Genomic DNA, 18,924 nt, shown 5'->3' with positions numbered 1-18,924 from the left:
TCCATCTGAGCCCTTGATATTCATACAAGTGGTTCTCTTTTCTCCAAAGGTCTCTTTAATTTTCCTGTAGGCAGTATCTATCTTACCCCTAGTGAGATAAGCCTCTACATCCTTACATTTGTCCTCTAGCCATACCTGCTTAGCCATACTCAGTTAATCATAGCCATTACATGCCGAAATTGTGCAGGTACTATCATTTGCATTGCTTCTCTTGCAGGCACCAGAAACAGGCCACCCGTTGGAGATGCTCCAAATTGAAATCAAAGAGGACGAAGTAAGTAATGTGGAGCTTCACATTGAGGCAGTAATAGATGATAGTACATATGAAATTTATTATTAAATTTTTATATATGAAACACCCTACGTTTATTCATAAGGGTCATTTTAGAATATATAATGTGTTATAAATAACAGAACTACAAAATATTTTAAAGTAATTCTGATTTTATCTGAGACAGAATTTTAGAAATCTTTATGATACACAATTTGCCTTATAGTGGTATACGTTGTAACTTCAAGACTTTCAAGAAGCAAATTTGTAAATAGAGACCTCCAAACCATTCCTTTGTGGTATATTTGTCATTCTGGTACATGCATATACGTCCATGCTAACAGACCATTTTGACGTGTGGTGAATGATACTTCATGTACCAGTACCGTGTTCCATTGTATCAGTTTCATTTGTGAATGGTGTGTAGAAAGAATGGCTGTTGGTAAGCGTCTGTATGTATTTACATTTCTCTCATTTGTAGTCATTGTACCCTCATCACAATACATATTAAAAATTTGGACAGGTAATCGCTCTGTGATGGACAACACCTGTCTTACACTTAATAAAATATCCCAGGCCATTACACCATGGTTGGATGAATTCCTTGTTCATACCCAATGTTTTGTCCCCAGCAGCATAGGACACTGTCAAGGGGAGTTTTAGCTTTCTTGAAGGTCCAGTGTACACGTGGCTTGTGTGACATCACACAGGATCATGGTGGGAGACCACTACACAATTACTTCATCACCATAATCCAGATATCATTGAGTTTCACACCTTCCTCCTTCTGATAAAAAATATTGGGATGTTTATTAATCTCCATGGCTTCTCTGTGTAGCATTTCATGGTATCCATGTTCCACAATAGCTTATCTGCCTTTTTTCCCTTTCTGTGGTTGCCTTTGTTTATTCTGGTTGTTTTTATCCATTTCTTTTAGTAGTACTCATGTTCATGTCGCCACGACTATACAGCATCCTGTAAATTCAAGCTTTTTGCGGCAGTTTGAGAGCATCCTTGGCCAATTATTTTATCTTCTGGGAGAATTTGCAAACTACAGTAATATTCTGTTTTGTCAAGATCTTTTGTATGCAATCAGTAGTAGACTGGAGTCCTGTGTTGTGGCATAGCATCTTTGACTAATAACAAAAATGTCCTGGGTCCCAAGTCCAAACCCAGCCACTTTTTAAACTTTGAAAAAAATTGGCAGCAATGGCTATTGAAAACTTCTGGTATAAGCAGTCACTCTTATTCTGCAAACAGACTTGTCAAAGAGGATGGAGGAGCTGACAGAGGTTAGGAAACTGCTCCTAAAAGACGTATGAATCAGTAGTGACAGATGACTGAGGATGTAGGAGGCAGTGGAAATTACTACATTAAAGACACACAATAGGAACTCACAGGACATGGGGCCTGCAATTTAAAAAAAGTGTTGTGACAATGTTTCCATTGGCAAAAGATTTCAGATTAGTCCTCCATTCAAATCTCCAAGAGGAAATTGCCAAGGGGGAGGTAACAATGGGGAAAAGACAGAATAACCAATGGACAGGAAACATTCTGTGAGTTGGGATGTGAACTGGAGTGATAAGGCTCAATCTATACTGGGGTCAGTGAAGAAGAATGATGAGAAGGAAGGTTTCTGATTAGGTGAATATAGGGTAGCATAAACAGCAGCAGAAAAAGGCATAATGGGAGTAGAATTCTTTATGAATAGGAAGGTATGGCAGAGTGTGTGCTCTGTGAATCTTCAGTGGTAGGGTTGTTCTCATCAGAATTGACAACAAACCAGTGCCTCCACCAATAGTTCAGGTATACATGCCAATGTCACCAGCGGAGAGGGAAGTAAGGAAGTATAGGAGGTTACTGAATGGGTAATTCAGTAGATAAAGGGAGATGTAAGTAAACTAATCATGGGGGACTGGAATGCAGTTTTGGAGCAAGGAAGGAGTAAAAGAAATGGTTGCAAGATAATATGGACTTGGTAATTGGAATGAGAGAGGAAAAAGACTTATCAAGTTCTGCAATACATTTCAGCTGATAATAGTCAATACTCTATTTAAGAACCTCAAAAAGGAGGTGGTGTATTTGGAAAAGGCCCAACATGGGAAGATTTGAGCTGGGTTACATCACGATCCGACAGAGATTCCAAACTCATATATTGGAGTGTAAGGCATACCCAGTAGCAGGTATAAACTCATGGCACAATTTAGTAATGATGAAGTGTGGACTGGAATTTTAGTATCATCCTGAAGCATCAATGTGGAAAGAAGTGGGATACTGAAGTGCTGAGGGAGGATGAGATACATTTCAAATTCACTAATGATGTGTATACTGTGATAAGAATTGCTATAGCTGGCACTTCAGTAGAGGAGCAGTGAACATCTGAACATCTCTATGTAGAGCACTCAGAAATGTAACTCCAAAGAAACCTTGAATAACAAAAGAAATACTTTAATTGGTTAATGAAAGAAGGAATATAGGAATATAAATCACCTGGGAATGGAATTAACAGTTGGTGCAGTGAAGCCTAGCTATAATGGCTGCAGGAAAAATGAAAAATGATGATCAGAAGGAATGGCTCAGCAAATAGAAAAGTCAAAACAATCTTTGGTGAAATTAAAAGCAAGGGAGACAACATTAAGAGTGCAAGGGAGTTCTCTTTTAAGTGCAGAGGAGAGACTGGATAGCTGGAAAAGACTACATTGAAGGCATCTATGAGGGGGAGGAATTGTTTGATGGTGAGATACAGGAAGAAACTGGAGTCATAGAGAAGAGTTTTGACATCCCATCAGTCAGAATTTAAAAGAGCTGTGGAAGATTTGGGATCAAAGAAGGCAGGAGGAATATATCACATTCTATTGGGATGTCTAAAACCATTGTGAGAAGTGGCGACCATATTAAATTAAAGTTGATATGCAGAATCTATGAGACTGGCATCAAACCATCAGACTTCTGGAAAAATATCATCCAGACAATTCTGGAGATAATAAGCAGGTAAGTGCCAGAACTATCCCACAATCAGCACAACATCTCATGCATCCAAGTTGCTGACAAGAACAATATTCAGAATAATGGAAAAGAAAATTGAGGATATGGGGTGTGAGGAAAGTTTAAGGTACCAGAGAGGCAGTCCTAATGTTGTGCTTGATAATGGAAGTGAGCCTGAAGTAAAATCAAAGGACATTCATAGGATTTGCCAACCTTGAAAAAATGTTTGGTTATGTAAAACTGTGCAAGATGTTCAAAATTCAGAGAAAAATAGGAGTAAACTACAGGTGAAGATGAGTATTATACATTATGTACAAGACCCAAGAATACAAAATGAGAACTGAAGTCCAAGAACGAAATGCTCAGATTAGAAAGGATTTAAGACAAGGAAATGGTCTTTTGCCCCTGCCCTACAATCTGTACACTGAAGAAGCAGTGATGAAAATAAAAGAAAGGTTCAAGAGTGAGATTAAAATTCAGGATGAAAGGACATCAGTGATAAGATTTGCTGATGACATTGTTATCCCCAGTGAAAGTGAAGAAAAATTACAGGTTCTGTTGAATGGAATGAACAGTGTGGATACAGAATATGGATTGAGAATAAACTGAATAATGATGAAAGTAATGAGAAGTAGCAGAAATGAGACTAATGAGAAACTTAATATCAAAATAGGTGATCATGAAATAGAGGTAGTTAAGGAATCCTGCTACCCTGGAAGCGAGATAACCCATGACGGATGAATCAAGGAGGACATAAAACACAAACTAATACAACAATAGAGGCATTCATGGCTAAGAGAAGTCTACTAGTATCAAACATTGTCCTCAATTTGAGCAAGAAATTTCGAAGAATGTATGTTTAGAGAACAGCATTGTGTGGTGGTGAATCATGGACTATGGGGAAATGATAACAGAAAAGAATTGAATAATTTAAGATGTTCTGGGCCAGAAGAATGTTGAAAATGATGTGGAATGGTAAAAAATGACAAGGTTCTCCACAGAATTGGTGAAGAAAGGAATTTGTGGGAAACACTGGTAAGAAGAAACAATGATTGATAAGAGTTGGGTTAAGATGTTGAGGAATAACTTTCATGATCCTGGACGGAGCTGTAAAGTGTAAAAACAGAGATTGAAATATACATGAGAAATAATGGAGAAAGTATGTTGCAAGTGCTACTCTGACATGAAGAGGTTGGCACAGGAAAGGAGCTAGTAGTGGGCCACATCACCAGTCAGAAAACTGATAACTTAAAAAAGTCTTTAATGAACTACAGGAAGAACTTAGATTTTGCAGATACCTGTTCATCCATATGATATTTGCATGGCAGTCTTAATGCTGATTTTATCTTAGTGGATGACTGTCCATTTTTTGACAGCGATTGGTGAGATATGCATGAATTTTCAGTATACAATATGGGCCAAACTACCATCTTCTGTCTTGAAGACTATTATATCAAGGAAATGCAATCAGTTGTCTACCCACTTCTCGATAGTGAACTGAATCTTCAGAATAATCTCATTAAGATGTTCAAGAAAACAACATAGTTCCTCTCTGACATGTCTCCACTGCACAAACATGTTGTCCGCATAATGGAACCATCTATTTGGTACTTTATTGGCAGTTCCTAATTAGTTACACCAGTTGTTCAGATTTTTCCTTGAAGAAATTTACTATCACCAGGCTTAAGGTGCTCCTGATAGCCACACCAGCTGTCTGTCTGGAAAAACCATTTTTCCATTTGTTGTCATCAGATGATATTTAAACAGTTCTGCAATATTTGCACAAAAAAAACATGATTCAGTTGTTCCAACATGTCATTAAGTGGACCCATGGTAAACAATGATACACCATCAAACTGACTAACACGTCCTCTGCCTGGACCACTATGCCAAATAAAATGCACCGAATTCTTGATCTAAGAATCCAGTTGGTCTATGAATGGTTGTAATAATTTTGTCAAGAACTTGGCAGCCAAAATAGTTGGATGAACCAGTGGCATGTACTGTATGTCTTGGAGGGCCATCCTCCTTGTGAATCTTTGGCAGCCTATAAAGCCTAGGTGGTTGCACAACTGAATTGAACAGACTTTGCTGCCCACTCTAATTGAGGTGGATTTTTTTATCATCCATGTCACAGTTCTAAGAACATTGCCATTTGTGTCCCAATTCAGCTTCCTGTATACTTGCAGATCTAATAAGCTTGTAATCTTACTGTGATATTCAGTTATCGGTAGCTATAAGTGGATACTGTGAGAGGCTGTACAGAGAAGTCATAGAGGTTACTAAATATCTCAGTAATTTTAAATGGAAAGAAGGGGATAGAAAACTAAATAGTATCTGGATTCTGGTGCTGAAGAAGATGGAGACTTATGAGAGGATCTTTAGAGGGGTCATAGATATTAGGAGGAGGAGGAGGAGGAGGATGTAAAACTGAATGATACCTGGATTTCAGTACCAAAAATGTGTACCATGTGGTGATAATAATAGCAGATCACAGGTACCAACAACTGCCAGTTGTGCTAGAGTTTTCAAAACATATGGTGTTATACCTCTGTGTGAGAGTATTTGGAATCAGAATTTTACTTCATTCAGTGGCAAGCCATGGTGCATGTCAGACACTCACAAAAGCTACAACTCCCTGTCAAAATGTCATCTGCAGATGTGAATAAAACATTGGATTTCAATAAGAAATTTGTCTAGCCACAGCATAATAATTTAGAATATTTTAATAAAAGTGACACTTCCAGTTATGAAAATTAACTTTTCACAACACCTGTCTTACAACATCTGTCACTGTAGTCTGATGACCATATTTCAGACACTATTGCACTTACTAAGTTAACTTTGATGAAAAGTGTTGTATTTAGTATCTGTTATGTCTCTTCTATAATTTTACTAGGGAAGGGTCCCAGACTCACAAGTAATGCTAAGGAACTGGGTGGAATGTTACTCACCATGTAGAGGGAGTGGCAGACAGGCCCATTCAAGAAGACTGCTAGTTATTATCTGGCTATCAGATTTAGTCCTTCATCAGATGCAGACAAAAGAAAAACTCTCTCTCTCTCTCTCTCATGCATGCATGTGTGCCCCCCCCCCCCCCCCACACACACACACACACTATTTCCATTGCGTCTGACAGGAGTAGCAATCTTTGTTAAGTTGGGTAATGGGGGTATAGATGATGGGTGGGGTGGTGAGGGTGAGAGATTGTTGGGTAGGGGTTTCTATAACTTCAGTGTTAATTAGACAAGTTTCTGCTCAACCAATTTATTATATAGCATGGTTGTAATTAAATGTTTGCTGCTTGAGAGAGCTTACATGAAAAGTAAGTGATCATAAGAAAATGAAACTTTGTTCAAAAATTCGCAAGGACATGCAGAAGAGAAATAATAGATAAACCATTAAAAGAAACACATTTTAATTTCCACATGAGATTGTTCAGATCAGGTGATCTTGGTGTTTTCGCAGTTTGGAATGATCGGCTAATGATTTGGTTTGCTCCTGGGGGAGGCCAACGGTCAATTGCACCACAAATTGTTGAAGAAGATACTGCTGCCATGGCTGAGAATACTGGATGCAATGTGCAGTCTTCAAGCTGTCGCATGGCAACTGAACAGTCTGTGGTTCACTGTTCAGAAAGTGGTGTGAACAATTGTGAAATGATAACTGTACAAACTTCAAATACCCACCAACATGTGCCACGTGACGCAGATATCCGAGTAGACTTTGCTCTTATGTTTCTTGCAAGGACTGAAATTTAGGACATGTATCCTTGGCACATTTTGTGGAGTAATGAAGAATACGTTATCCTCATTGAGGCATAAACTCTCATAAATGTCAGATTTTGGGATCATCATTGCCAACAGACATTCATGAAGTTCCCTTGCATAGTGAACATGTCACTGTGCCGTGTGTCTTCATAGCATAGTTAACGATTGATCCATTTTTCCTTGAGGAACTCGAACCCCATAGACCAAAGACATGCAGTGTGAATGGCACACGTTACTGTGATCTTTGCTAACATGTGATCCCTTCTGTACGGGAGATGGTGGACTTTGTGAAGCCATAATGGCAGACATTTCGCAGTTCATATAGAAATTAATAATAGCCGGAGGAATCATGATGCCTCAAAAAGAAACATGTACATTACCATTATTTGCACGACAATTCTTACTGTGTAATCAGATTTTTAATATCTTTATTAGTTTAAGGTTTAGTATCTGATGATAAATTACACAAGTAACACCCAGCAACAAATTTCCAAAATCTAAACGGTTCATCTGATTTTGTCGATCGACATGTCTTTATAAAGCTATTACTGTAAACCTAAATTGGTATGAATTAGATGCATGTAACTTGAATAGTACTTGAGTTATTAGAGGTCAAAGTGGCCGATTACTATCGATTGCGTCAGGCCGTAAGTACTCCACAGTTCCACGAAAAAAATGGTAGCTGCAGGCTTATAAATATATTTATTCATCTATGTCATTGTTTATATCTGATATATACTATTCATGAAGAAATTGGTCAATTATTTACTGTGTTTTAGAGAGCACAGAGACATTAGGCTACTGGCTTACTTCTGTTCCTTTGATATAAGTTTATTTAGTTTGTTTATGTCTTTAATAATGTGTGGTAGAGTGTGTTTATTGTCCAGCCGTAGGAATATTTATTGAATTTCAAGTTATTTAAATGTAAATCCGATATTTTGAATGTGTTTCATTATGTTTGTGAGTGTGCGTTGGCTTGGAGACAAGGTGGGAGTGCTCTAGCCAGTCACAGCGATCGTTCCAAAAAAGGACACGTGGAGAGACTGTATGGAAGAGGGTAGTTCTGGATAGTACAGGAGAGGACACGAGAGAGTCCTGGACAGTATGGCGGAAAGGACGCACGGTCGTGGGAAAGTGCTGGATGGGTAGACGCGACAGCTGGTCGTAGGAACTACGCTGAAGAGTGGAGTTTTGTGCATGCGCACAGAGATAGAAATAGTTCGTAGTGCCGACTTGTGCACTTGTGAGATTTACATGGCTTCTGCAGTGAAGACTTACTATGTGTTTAGAAGTGAATATCTCATGAGCTATGTTGTTGTTCATAACTAATTACGTGAAGTAGGAATCTATTGTTTCCCTGTTATTCAACTTATATTTTATTTAATTGCCGGACCATCAACATCTATAAGTGTTTTACAGTAATAAAGGGCATTCTTAAAGGTACTTTTGCTATCGTACTCATCATTTAAAGTTTTAAAAATAGCACCTGCAGAATTTATTTAATTCCAATCTTTCATTTATGAATATCTATGTTATGTCCAAAAATCGCAACTGCCGGGTGATAGGAATCTTTGACCATTCAATTCATTTGTATATTTATATTGTATACTATAGACTCAGCAGTATTTGGCTTGTAATGCGGCAACTACGTATCCCAGCCCCTGGACAACAAAACTAGCCAAAACTTTTAATATTTCAACTCTGTGTCTGAGGGTACATAGTTGAGGGCCGTCACACCATAATTAGTTTAATTTGAAAGCCCGTAACATGATTCTTGCGTATTAAGGGTGTTGAAATCGGTGTACTGTCTTCGTTGGCACAGCATAACAGGCTGTTGTGGGACAGTGCCGTGCCGTAAGCGTTCCAGCAGTGGAGAAATGGAGTCAGTTCCAGCCTGAATGACAGGCAGCTGTGCCAGCTCTTGAGGAAGGTAACTGTGCTGGCAGGCACTGGCACACAGATCCATGCAGGGCACATGGCCTGAGTGTGTGGCAGTCAGGTCACCACTGCTAAAGTGGCTTCTGTCTTTCCGCTGTGTCAGTATTACAGCCCTGGCTGTGCTGTCAGGGCTTGAAGGTGTGACGGCTTCACTTACCACAACACCATGTTGAGGATTCCTGCAGTGTCATTGTTGCCCCTCATGTAGCATCTTATGCTAGAACATCTAGCTGGCCTCCTCCAGCCCTGCTTCCCTGATAGTTCTTACATCAGTCCATGCTCACATCTTTTTGCTATCTCAGCTATGCCAAGTAATGAAGCTCTAGTACAACATGCCTCCCTCTTTGGAAGATCCAATCACCCAGATCACAGGTAGCCAACTTCTCTGAAAATGACTCAACAGCACATCTTACATTATAACATATAAAAGGTGTGGTCAAATGAAAATGAGGCAGATGGAGAAGAAGAAAGTGAACTGTACATTATTTCAAAAGTAATCAAAACTGTATATTATTTCAAAAGTAATCAGCATAACTACTAATAAATTTATCCCATTATTAGACTAGATGGAAAATGTCTTCATGGAATAATGTTTTTGGTTGCCCACAGAACAATAATTGTATCCAGGCATGCACCTCTTCACCTGAAACAAATCCACAACCATGAATGTCTGTCTTACCTTTTTTGGAGGTACATGGATGGTACAAGTATGGTACGGCCAAATAGAAAAAATGCCCTGAACCATTTCCTGGATCATATTAATTTTCTACCTCCTAGCATCAAATTCACTATGTAGGTTATACCATTCGAGCAAGATATGGAGACCTGTTTCATCCAATGTTAAGAAACCAGCAGTAACTGACTTTTGTGGCAAAATACATTGACAGTATTATGTGATAGTGATTTATACATTTCTGTCAGCTCTCATTCCTGAGGCCCTTGTGTACTGTTTGTTCACTTGTGGTAGGTGGCAGCAGTGACAATTTCTGGTGCATGCACTGTTGGCATTCTGTGGCATATAAAAGGATGGCTGTTCGGCGGTATCAATCAGTTCCAGCAAGATTAGCATATAACATTCTCACCTGAAGATAGCAGCCACCTCTACCACCAACATATTGTGTTCAAATGATTGCATTCCCAGCTGCAGAGCCAAGAAGAATATTGTGTTTGTCCTTCTTTCAGTTTAGAATAAGTTTAACACCCTATATTAACGCAAAAGTACAAAGCCATTATTGCAAATTTGATCACTTGTCTTGTTTGTCCAGGCTTTGGAGCTACAAAAAAGAATGAAGAACATTGGTTGCCTTTGGTAGTTATTTTATGGCAATCTTCCTCAGTGCACTATAAATTTACTACCCCCTTTTTATACACTGACAGGGAAAAATGGCAACACCAAGGAGGAACTGTGCAACATAAATGAAAGTTGGTAGTCATGTTTCTACAACTGAAAGACAATGTCTATTAAAATTTTGTTCCAGTTGCATAAGAGTGGCACTGGTAGTGCCACTATGATGATACAAATTAGGTGTGCTTAAGTACACACTGTAACACTCAAGAGTGTTAGTTGCCTTTCGAGATAGGACATGGTGTGTTGATGTTAATCAAGAATGCCTTTAATGCAATAAAGACACCTTTATCAACATGTCACTGAGTTTGAATGAGGGTTAAGAGGAGCTGTATGTTCCTTCTGTGAAACTGCAGAAAGGCTTCGCAGGAATGTAGCTGGCAATGGTGGTCATGGGAGTGTATGTTTGGAAGAAGATTGGGCTGTGGATATCCATGTGAAATTATCAAGAGCGAAGACCATCATGGTTGGTGTATGGTCCTGCTGCATCATACTGCATCTGCAGCCGCAATTTGAGCAGCACTTGGCACCACAATGATGCAACGAACTGTTGCAAATCGGTGACTTGAAGGACGGATCCGAGCGAGACGATCTGTCGTGTTTTATGAAGAAAGCTGGTTCTGCCTCAGTGCCAGTGATCACCATGTGTTGTTTAGGAGGAGGCCAATTGAGGGCCTGTAACCAACCTGTCTTGTGTGCTGGACACACTGGGCCTGCACTTGGAGTTAAAATCTGGGATGAAGTTATGTATGATAGCAGCACCACTTCCATGGTTATCCCAAGCACCCTGACTACAAATTTGTACGTTGTCTGGTGATTCAACTTGTTTTGCTACCATTCGTAAAAAGCATTCCGGGGGGGGGGGGGGGGGGGGGGGGTCCAATAGGATAACCATCACCCACATACTATTGTTGTAACCCAACATGCTCTGCAGAGTGTCAAAATGTTGACTTTGTCTGCTTGATCACCAGATCTGTCTCCAATCAAGCATTTATAAGACATCATCTTACGAGAACTCCAGTATTATCCACAAACAGCATTAACCATCCCTGTATTGACCAACCAAGTGCAGCAGGCATGGAACATGAGCCTAGAAATTGACACCCAGCATCTAAACAACACAATGCATGCACAATCGCATGCTTGCATTCAACATTCTGGCAGTTATGTTGGTTATTAATGTACCAGTATTTCACATTTGCGATGGCTTATCCCGTGCGTACATTAACCTGTGATTGTGCAACATTAATCAACATAGGCAGGTGTATTCCTGAAATTTCATTACTCTACATTAATCATTTTGTGGTGTTGTGATTTTTTTTCCATCAGTGTAGTTGCCTATATTATTAAGTGTTGAAAGAAGTACGTGAAAGTATTAACCACCTCCAGTGACACCTTTTAACATACTAAAAATTTCAAACTAATATGTATCCATATTTACTGTGACAAATTTACTCTTGTGGAGAACCTTTTCAGAATAACAAAAAATGTGAATCTGAGTGAGGTGGCACAGTTGTAAGACAGTGAACTCACAATTGGTGGTTGACCATTCAAATCCCCACCCAACCATATGGATATAGGTTTTGTACAGTTTCCTTAAGGAGCTTAGCGAAAATGTTGAGAAGGTTCCTTTGGGAAGGACACAGTCAGTTTCCTTCCCCATCAAGACTGTATGCTTTGTATATAATGACATCATTATTGACTGGACATTAAACCATAACCTTCCCTTGTTTTAATGAATGTGAATACATAATACCTGATAGATTGTTTCATGTAACATAATTGAAAAACTTTGTGTCGCTACATCAAGGAACTTTGTAAAACAGGAAATAAAAATCTCTTGACACTCTTTGATCATTGTTTATACTCATGACTTGCTCTTATGCTCCTCTACTTTCAACAATCCTTACTTTATCCAGAAGTATCTGAGCATGTAGATAAGTTTTCAATCATGTTATAAGCTGTGTAGCAGAATTTTGTTTGCATGTTATTTTAATGTTATGCACCATAATTGGAGTATAGTGTAGTTGACCCTTTATGTTGTAGAATACACAGAAGTTTCTTGTTCCTCAGTGTTATTATCTTTGAAATATAATGTCTCACTGTTTTTTCCAAAACCTCGTAAGTTTCTTTCCATCACAGATAAAGCTTACCATTTCATTTTTTATCACCAAATATGAGGTTATATCTAGAAGGAAGAGTATCTTGAAAAGGTGTTAGTCTCTCTTTCCATGTACTTCATTTATTTACTGAATCCTCATGGCTGTCAATTATGTAACATTTCACGGTGTGTGTCCATTTATCTTCATTTGACACTGTTTATCTTCCGAGTTCCTTTAAACAGACTCTCTTTTCAAGTGGCTCTAGTGTTACAGAAGTCCAATACCCCTTTGCTTGTGATAGCCTATGTGTTGTGTCGGAGAGAAATGAGCCAAAAATTTCTGTTATCCTACCACTTGCTTGCAAGGTTGACTTCTTCTGATTTACGTACATTCCCAAACTTTTGGTCTTACTTTTGTCTCCAGACCTTTGAGTGACTGCAAGCATGATATTAATTAGTCCATTCAGCCCTATATCTTATGACTGAATGAGGAGGTATGCAAGTGTCTTTTTTTTTTTTTTTTTTTTTTTTTTTTTTTTTTTTTTACAAAAAAAAAAAAAGCCAGTTTCATTTTCAACCCTGCTGTCATGTGAAATCCATGCTCTGTAACAACATTGATGATGCTGATAAAGGTTCTTGAAAATGATTGTATCATTGTTGACACAAATTTGTAGTAGATGCCCACTGTTTGTTTTTCTCTTCATGATCATAGAAGTCAACCACTGAATTTGTGTCTCTATTAATATTCACTAAAGTCATCCTGATTGATTAACCTTTCATTGTTTGGTATCTCTGGCACAACATTGTTTAGTTTATCATAAAGTTAAGTACTTTTGTGGGACCACACAGAGACAGTTTATGCTTCAACTTGGCTGATGCAGATTTTGCGGAAAGCATTCTCCTTAACAGACAAAACCATGTGACATGCAGATTCGTACACCTCAATATCATTTCTCACATTTTTAGATACTGTTATAGAGACAGTAATCATGGTCATATTCATTCTTCCCAAGAATTAAGCTGTTTTCCTCTCAGGAATAAAAAAATACTCATGATGGGCACAACCTTCCAGTTTGTCTCACTAACGAAATTACCTCCATGTCATATAGACCTAGCTTGCCCCTTCCCCTTTCCCTGATATCAGAATGGATATTGTAAATTAAAATTGAGACTTTAAGCTATGTGGTTATCACAAGGAAAACTACACTGATTGTTTCACATTATCTTCCACTGCAGTTGGAAACCTTTCTGCTCATTGACACAGCTTCACTCTAGAATTTGGTACTCAACTTTTCATTGATGTAATCAGATTAACCAGTGTTCCGTATGTAAATTTCATGATGAGATCTTATGCTCACAACACATCCTGGAATCTTTAAAGCGATACAGGAGCTCTCCCCCATTTGATTCTTAGGGCCCCTTATAAAATAGTGCATTCCAGCAGCTTTTTTTAATGCTATTATTAAGAAATTAAGAATCCATTTGAGCTTAGAGTATTTGATGGCATGACTAGCACTACAAATGGTTTACGCAGTTTCCTATTGCCTCTGAGGAAAGGAAGTTGAGAATGTACAGAAAATCAAGATGATGTGAAGGAATATTTTCAAGAATGGTAGTATGTAAGAGGAATGTGAGGAGCCAGGGAAAGTACAGAATATCGAGATAGATATAACCCGGATAGAAAAGGGGATAAACATCATGAAAGCAGGAAAAGCACCTGGACCAGTAAGTAGGGAGATGGTAATGTTGGGCTGCAATGGCTCTGTCAGGCCACGAGAACAATATGAAAAGAAGGAAGACCTGAAGACTGGCAATAGGGAATTGTAGCACCAGTTTTTAAGAAGGCCTGCAGGAAACTGTCACAATTATAGGGGAGTTGTTTTGCTGTGTCATTCTGCCAAGATATTTGAGAAAAGTCTGGAAAAAAAGAGTACAGAAGAAAGGTTAAGAGGGGAACAATATGGGTTTAGATCAGGAATGTCAACAGTGGATCTAGTTTTTAGTGTAAGGCAGCTCGAAAAGAGGCACTGGAACTGTGGTTAGGATTTGGTTCTGAGAAACTGGTGTCTGGAGGAAGAATACAGATGGTGCATGTATACCGGCAGCACACAATATCCTGTTGCAGAGCATGCTCTACAAGAAGACTGTCGTGACCTTGGTGCCTATTCCACACATACGCCATCTGTATTACGAGGTGCATTCAAGTTCTAAGGCCTCCGATTTTTTTTCTCCAGACTGGAAAGAGATAGAAACATGCGCATTGTTTTAAAATGAGGCCGCATTCATTGTCAATACGTCCCAGAGATGGCATCACCGTACGGCAGATGGAATTTTACTGCCAGTGGCGAGAATGAGAACTGTTTTAAATACTCAAAATGGCGACGTTTTCCTTACTTTAACAGCGTGCAATCATTCGTTTTCTGAATTTGCGTGGTGTGAAACCAATTGAAACTCATCGACAGTTGTAGGAGACATGTGGTGATGGAGTTATGGATGTGTCGAAAGTGCGTTCGTGGGTGCGACAGTTTAATGAAGGTAGAACATCGTGTGACAACAAACCGAAACAACCTCGGGCTCGCACAAGCCGGTCTGACGACATGATCGAGAAAATGGAGAGAATTGTTTTGGGGGATCACCGAATGACTGTTGAACAGATCGCCTCCAGAGTTGGCATTTCTGTGGGTTCTGTGCACACAATCCTACATGACGACCTGAAAATGCGAAAAGTGTCATCCAGGTGGGTGCCACGAATGCTGACGGATGACCACATGGCTGCCCATGTGGCATGATGCCAAGCAATGTGGACACGCAATGACAGCATGAATGGGACTTTCTTTTCATCGGTTGTGACAATGGATGAGACGTGGATGCCCTTTTTCAATCCAGAAACAAAGCACGAGTCAGCTCAATGGAAGCACACAGATTCACCACCACCAAAAAAATTTCGGGTAACCGTCAGTGCTGAAAAAATGATGGTGTCCATGTTCTGGGACAGTGAGGGCGTAATCCTTACCCATTGCGTTCCAAAGGGCACTACAGTAACAGGTGCATCCTACGAAAATGTTTTGAAGAACAAATTCCTTCCTGCACTGCAACAAAAACGTCTGGGAAGGGCTGCGCGTGTGCTGTTTCACCAAGACAACGCACCCGCACATCGAGCTAACGTTACGCAACAGTTTCTTCGTGATAACAACTTTGAAGTGATTCCTCATGCTCCCTGCTCACCTGACCTGGCTCCTAGTGACTTTTGGCTTTTTCCAACAATGAAAGACACTCTCCGTGGCCGCACATTCACCAACCGTGCTGCTACTGCCTCAGTGATTTTCCAGTGGTCAAAACAGACTCCTAAAGAAGCCTTCGCTGCTGCCATGAAATCATGGCATCAGCGTTGTGAAAAATGTGTACGTCTGCAGGGCGATTACGTCGAGAAGTAACGCCAGTTTCATCGATTTCGGTTGAGTAGTTAATTAGAAAAAAAAATCGGAGGCCTTAGAACTTGAATGCACCTCGTATTCCTCCAGACATGAGTTTCTCAGAACTCAGCAGGTGGGAACTAGCACTACAATATGTCCTTGGTTCTTTCCACTACCTCTCCTTAATTTACATTAATTTCCTCCATCTCCATGTTTCTTCACAGTAACTCTCCTTTCTTCACTCCGTTCTAGTTTTCTACATCTTTAATTTTCTGACCTGGTTTTTTTTTTTTTTTTTTTTTTTTTCTGTCTCCCTTCCACTTCTGTTACATAAAATGCACTTAGGTTTTCACTCTTATTAACTTGCACACAATGTTTTAGCAGTAATCTCTGTCTTCCATATTTTGCTGTCTTTCACCTTTAAGCTCTCAGGTTTTCAAATTTCATCTGGGGTGCAATTTGCTGCAATCAGCCTTTCCTTCTTGTCCAGTCTGGTACATTTCCCCTGACCCAGGGTTCTGGGTGACTTTCCTGAACTCCACCCCTTTTCTTAAACCAGTCCAGTTCCTTTTCCTTCACCCATCTTTCTTCCCCTTCAGATCTTCTGCTGGAAACAGGAGCCACTGGCTCTGAAAGCTTGCATTAGTAAAACCTTTTTCATATTACAAAATGTTTAGTTGGTGTGATGAACGGCATCTTACTCTAAACGTAGAAGAATGTAACTTAATGCAGATGAGTAGGAGAAACAATCCCTCATTGTTCAAATACAGCATTAGCAGTGTAGTACTTCACACAGTTGGATCAATCAAATATCAAGGTGTAACACTGCAGAGCAGTATAAAATGGAACAAACACGTAAGAATTTCAGTAAGGGCGGCAAAGGGTCGACTTTAGTTTTTTGAGAGAATTTTAGGAAAGTGCAGTTCATTTGTAAAAGAGATAGTGTGTAGAACACTAATGCGACCCATTATTGAGCACTACCCAAGTGTTTGGGATGCTGACCAGGTCGGATTAAAGGAAAACATTGAATCAATTCAGAGATGGGCTGCTAGATTTGTTACCAGTAGGTTCCATTGACATGCAAGTATTACAAAGGTGCTTCATGGAGTCAAATGGGAAACTGTGAAGGGGAGGGGACTTTCTTTTTGTGGAACACTATTGAGAACATTTAGAGAACTGGTGTTTGAAGGTGGCTGCAGAACAGTTCTACTGCTCCCAACATACATTTCTTATTAAGGACCATGAAGAGAAGATGAGAGAACTTATGGCTCATACAGAGGTATATAGACAATTGCTTTTCCCTTGCTGTTTGTGAGTGGAACAGGGAAGGGAATGATTAGTAGTGGTACAAGGTACCCTCCACCACATACCATACAGTGGCTTGCAGACTGTGCATGTAGATGTAGATTATGTAGATGTAGACCTAGATGGTGTAGTTTACTGATGAAAATGTAGTGTTTTTATTTGGAACATTACTGAACCTGAAAGGGGTTAACATCTTGTCTAGTACAAATGACACTTGTCAGTAACATTATGAGCAGGATTGCAGTGGTCTCCTCGTGTCATACACGCACAAAAGGATACATATGTTATGGTATACGCTGTACTTAGGGGTGATGTGAGAAGAAACCGTTCATTCCCCTTCATAATCTGATATAGTAATACAAATATTTGGAAATTCGTTAAGAGGCTTTCAATAGCATCCTCACTGAGGAGGCAAATATTTTGGATTAAGCAAATATAGTTCTTAAATGGAAAACACACAGATGTATCTCCACTGAAGCTATATTTCCAATAAATTACCTACAGTGAAGGTGTAGTTGTATGTCATGGCAGAAGGCACTTCTGTAACTTGTGATGGTGACTACAGTGACAAATAAATAATTGACTACATATCATTTTGACAATTTTCTCGTATGACTTGAATGACATCATTCAGCTATTCATTAGATTGATGAATCACTCCTGTAAAGTGTATTTATGATATAGTTTACATCTTTAAAATATGCAGGCCAGAGTTTAAAACTGGTGAACTGGAAAATGAGCTCTTAAACACCTGTGTCCACCAATAGGTAATAACTTATAACTTTTCTCACTAACGGAATAGTTCAGTTGGCGGTATTTTTGATTAGTGAAGTTTCTTATTAGACTTTTACAAAGACAAGGAGAGGCTATAACTTCTGTATCATACTACACTAAATATTATTATGTTTTTATGAAATAGCATTATTTAATGTTTCAGGCACTTGGGCCAAAAGAAAAAGTGTTAAACAATACATGGTAAGTTTTCCATTAGATTTGAAGTCTCTTTTATTTGTTTCAGAATTTGCCACTTTATTATGTTATGTTTACAGTTTGCATAAATGTAAAATTCTTGCTGTTCTGTATATGATCAGGGTCTTTCAAAGTTTTCACCAAACATTTAGAGATGCTAGATCATGCTGCAATGAACACAACTGTGACCTACGTGACAAATTCAAGTTAATCTATAGACATTTACAACAAGGACTTCCTCACTCCACCATTACATTGTTATAGACAGTTATCACTGCATTGACTGTGTGACATTGTTGCTGGTTAAGTTTAGGTCACATTTTTGCTGCAGTCATGAATGTTTGTTCATAAATGAACTGCTTGAGAAAAAGATGGTCAACATCATGCCATTTCCACCAAGAATTTGCAGAATTTTATTCATGTATCTTTAAACAACTAATTATAATAGATCAATTTAATTTTTGTTATTGCTCTGGTTGTCATGAATGGTCAGTGCATGACATTTATAAGACCTAGACACATAAGTTGTTTTATGCCAGTCACATGAATAAAACTATTAGCTCATTAAAAAAGTTAAAAAGAAAACTCTCTTGAAAATGATTAGTAATCAGCTAGTGGCTCAGAATACTGTATATTTAGCCATTATCATGAATTAACAACTTTCGAACGGTAAACATAATAACTAAAACGAAAGAATTTTTGTTACCAATGTGTAGTTATAGGTTGCTACATGAGCTTTTGTGTAAAATATACTTCTATAAACAATGGCTGAGAAGTGTTCCTTTTGTAAATGTGGTGATGTCAGTGACCTATGTATTGTGCGACAG

General features: G+C 38.9%; 1 protein-coding gene across 3 annotated transcripts in view; it reads left to right on the top strand.

The window, feature by feature from the left end:
- The window catches only part of LOC126419126 (zinc finger protein 726-like), a 162,446-nt gene that overhangs the window by 104,749 nt on the left and 38,773 nt on the right, over positions 1-18,924 (top strand). For 2 of the 3 annotated variants that reach the window (XM_050086227.1, XM_050086229.1), the window contains exons 4-5: positions 218-274; positions 18,066-18,103. In XM_050086227.1, the coding sequence (XP_049942184.1) occupies positions 218-274; positions 18,066-18,103 (95 nt within the window). The remainder of the gene's footprint in view (positions 1-217; positions 275-18,065; positions 18,104-18,924) is intronic. The other variant, XM_050086228.1, reaches the window with a different exon arrangement.

This window comes from Schistocerca serialis, chromosome 9 (assembly GCF_023864345.2).
Source record: "Schistocerca serialis cubense isolate TAMUIC-IGC-003099 chromosome 9, iqSchSeri2.2, whole genome shotgun sequence".
Classification (NCBI taxonomy): domain Eukaryota; kingdom Metazoa; phylum Arthropoda; class Insecta; order Orthoptera; family Acrididae; genus Schistocerca; species Schistocerca serialis.
Note: the sequence above shows the minus strand (reverse complement) of the source record. Positions and strands in the feature narration are given on the sequence as shown.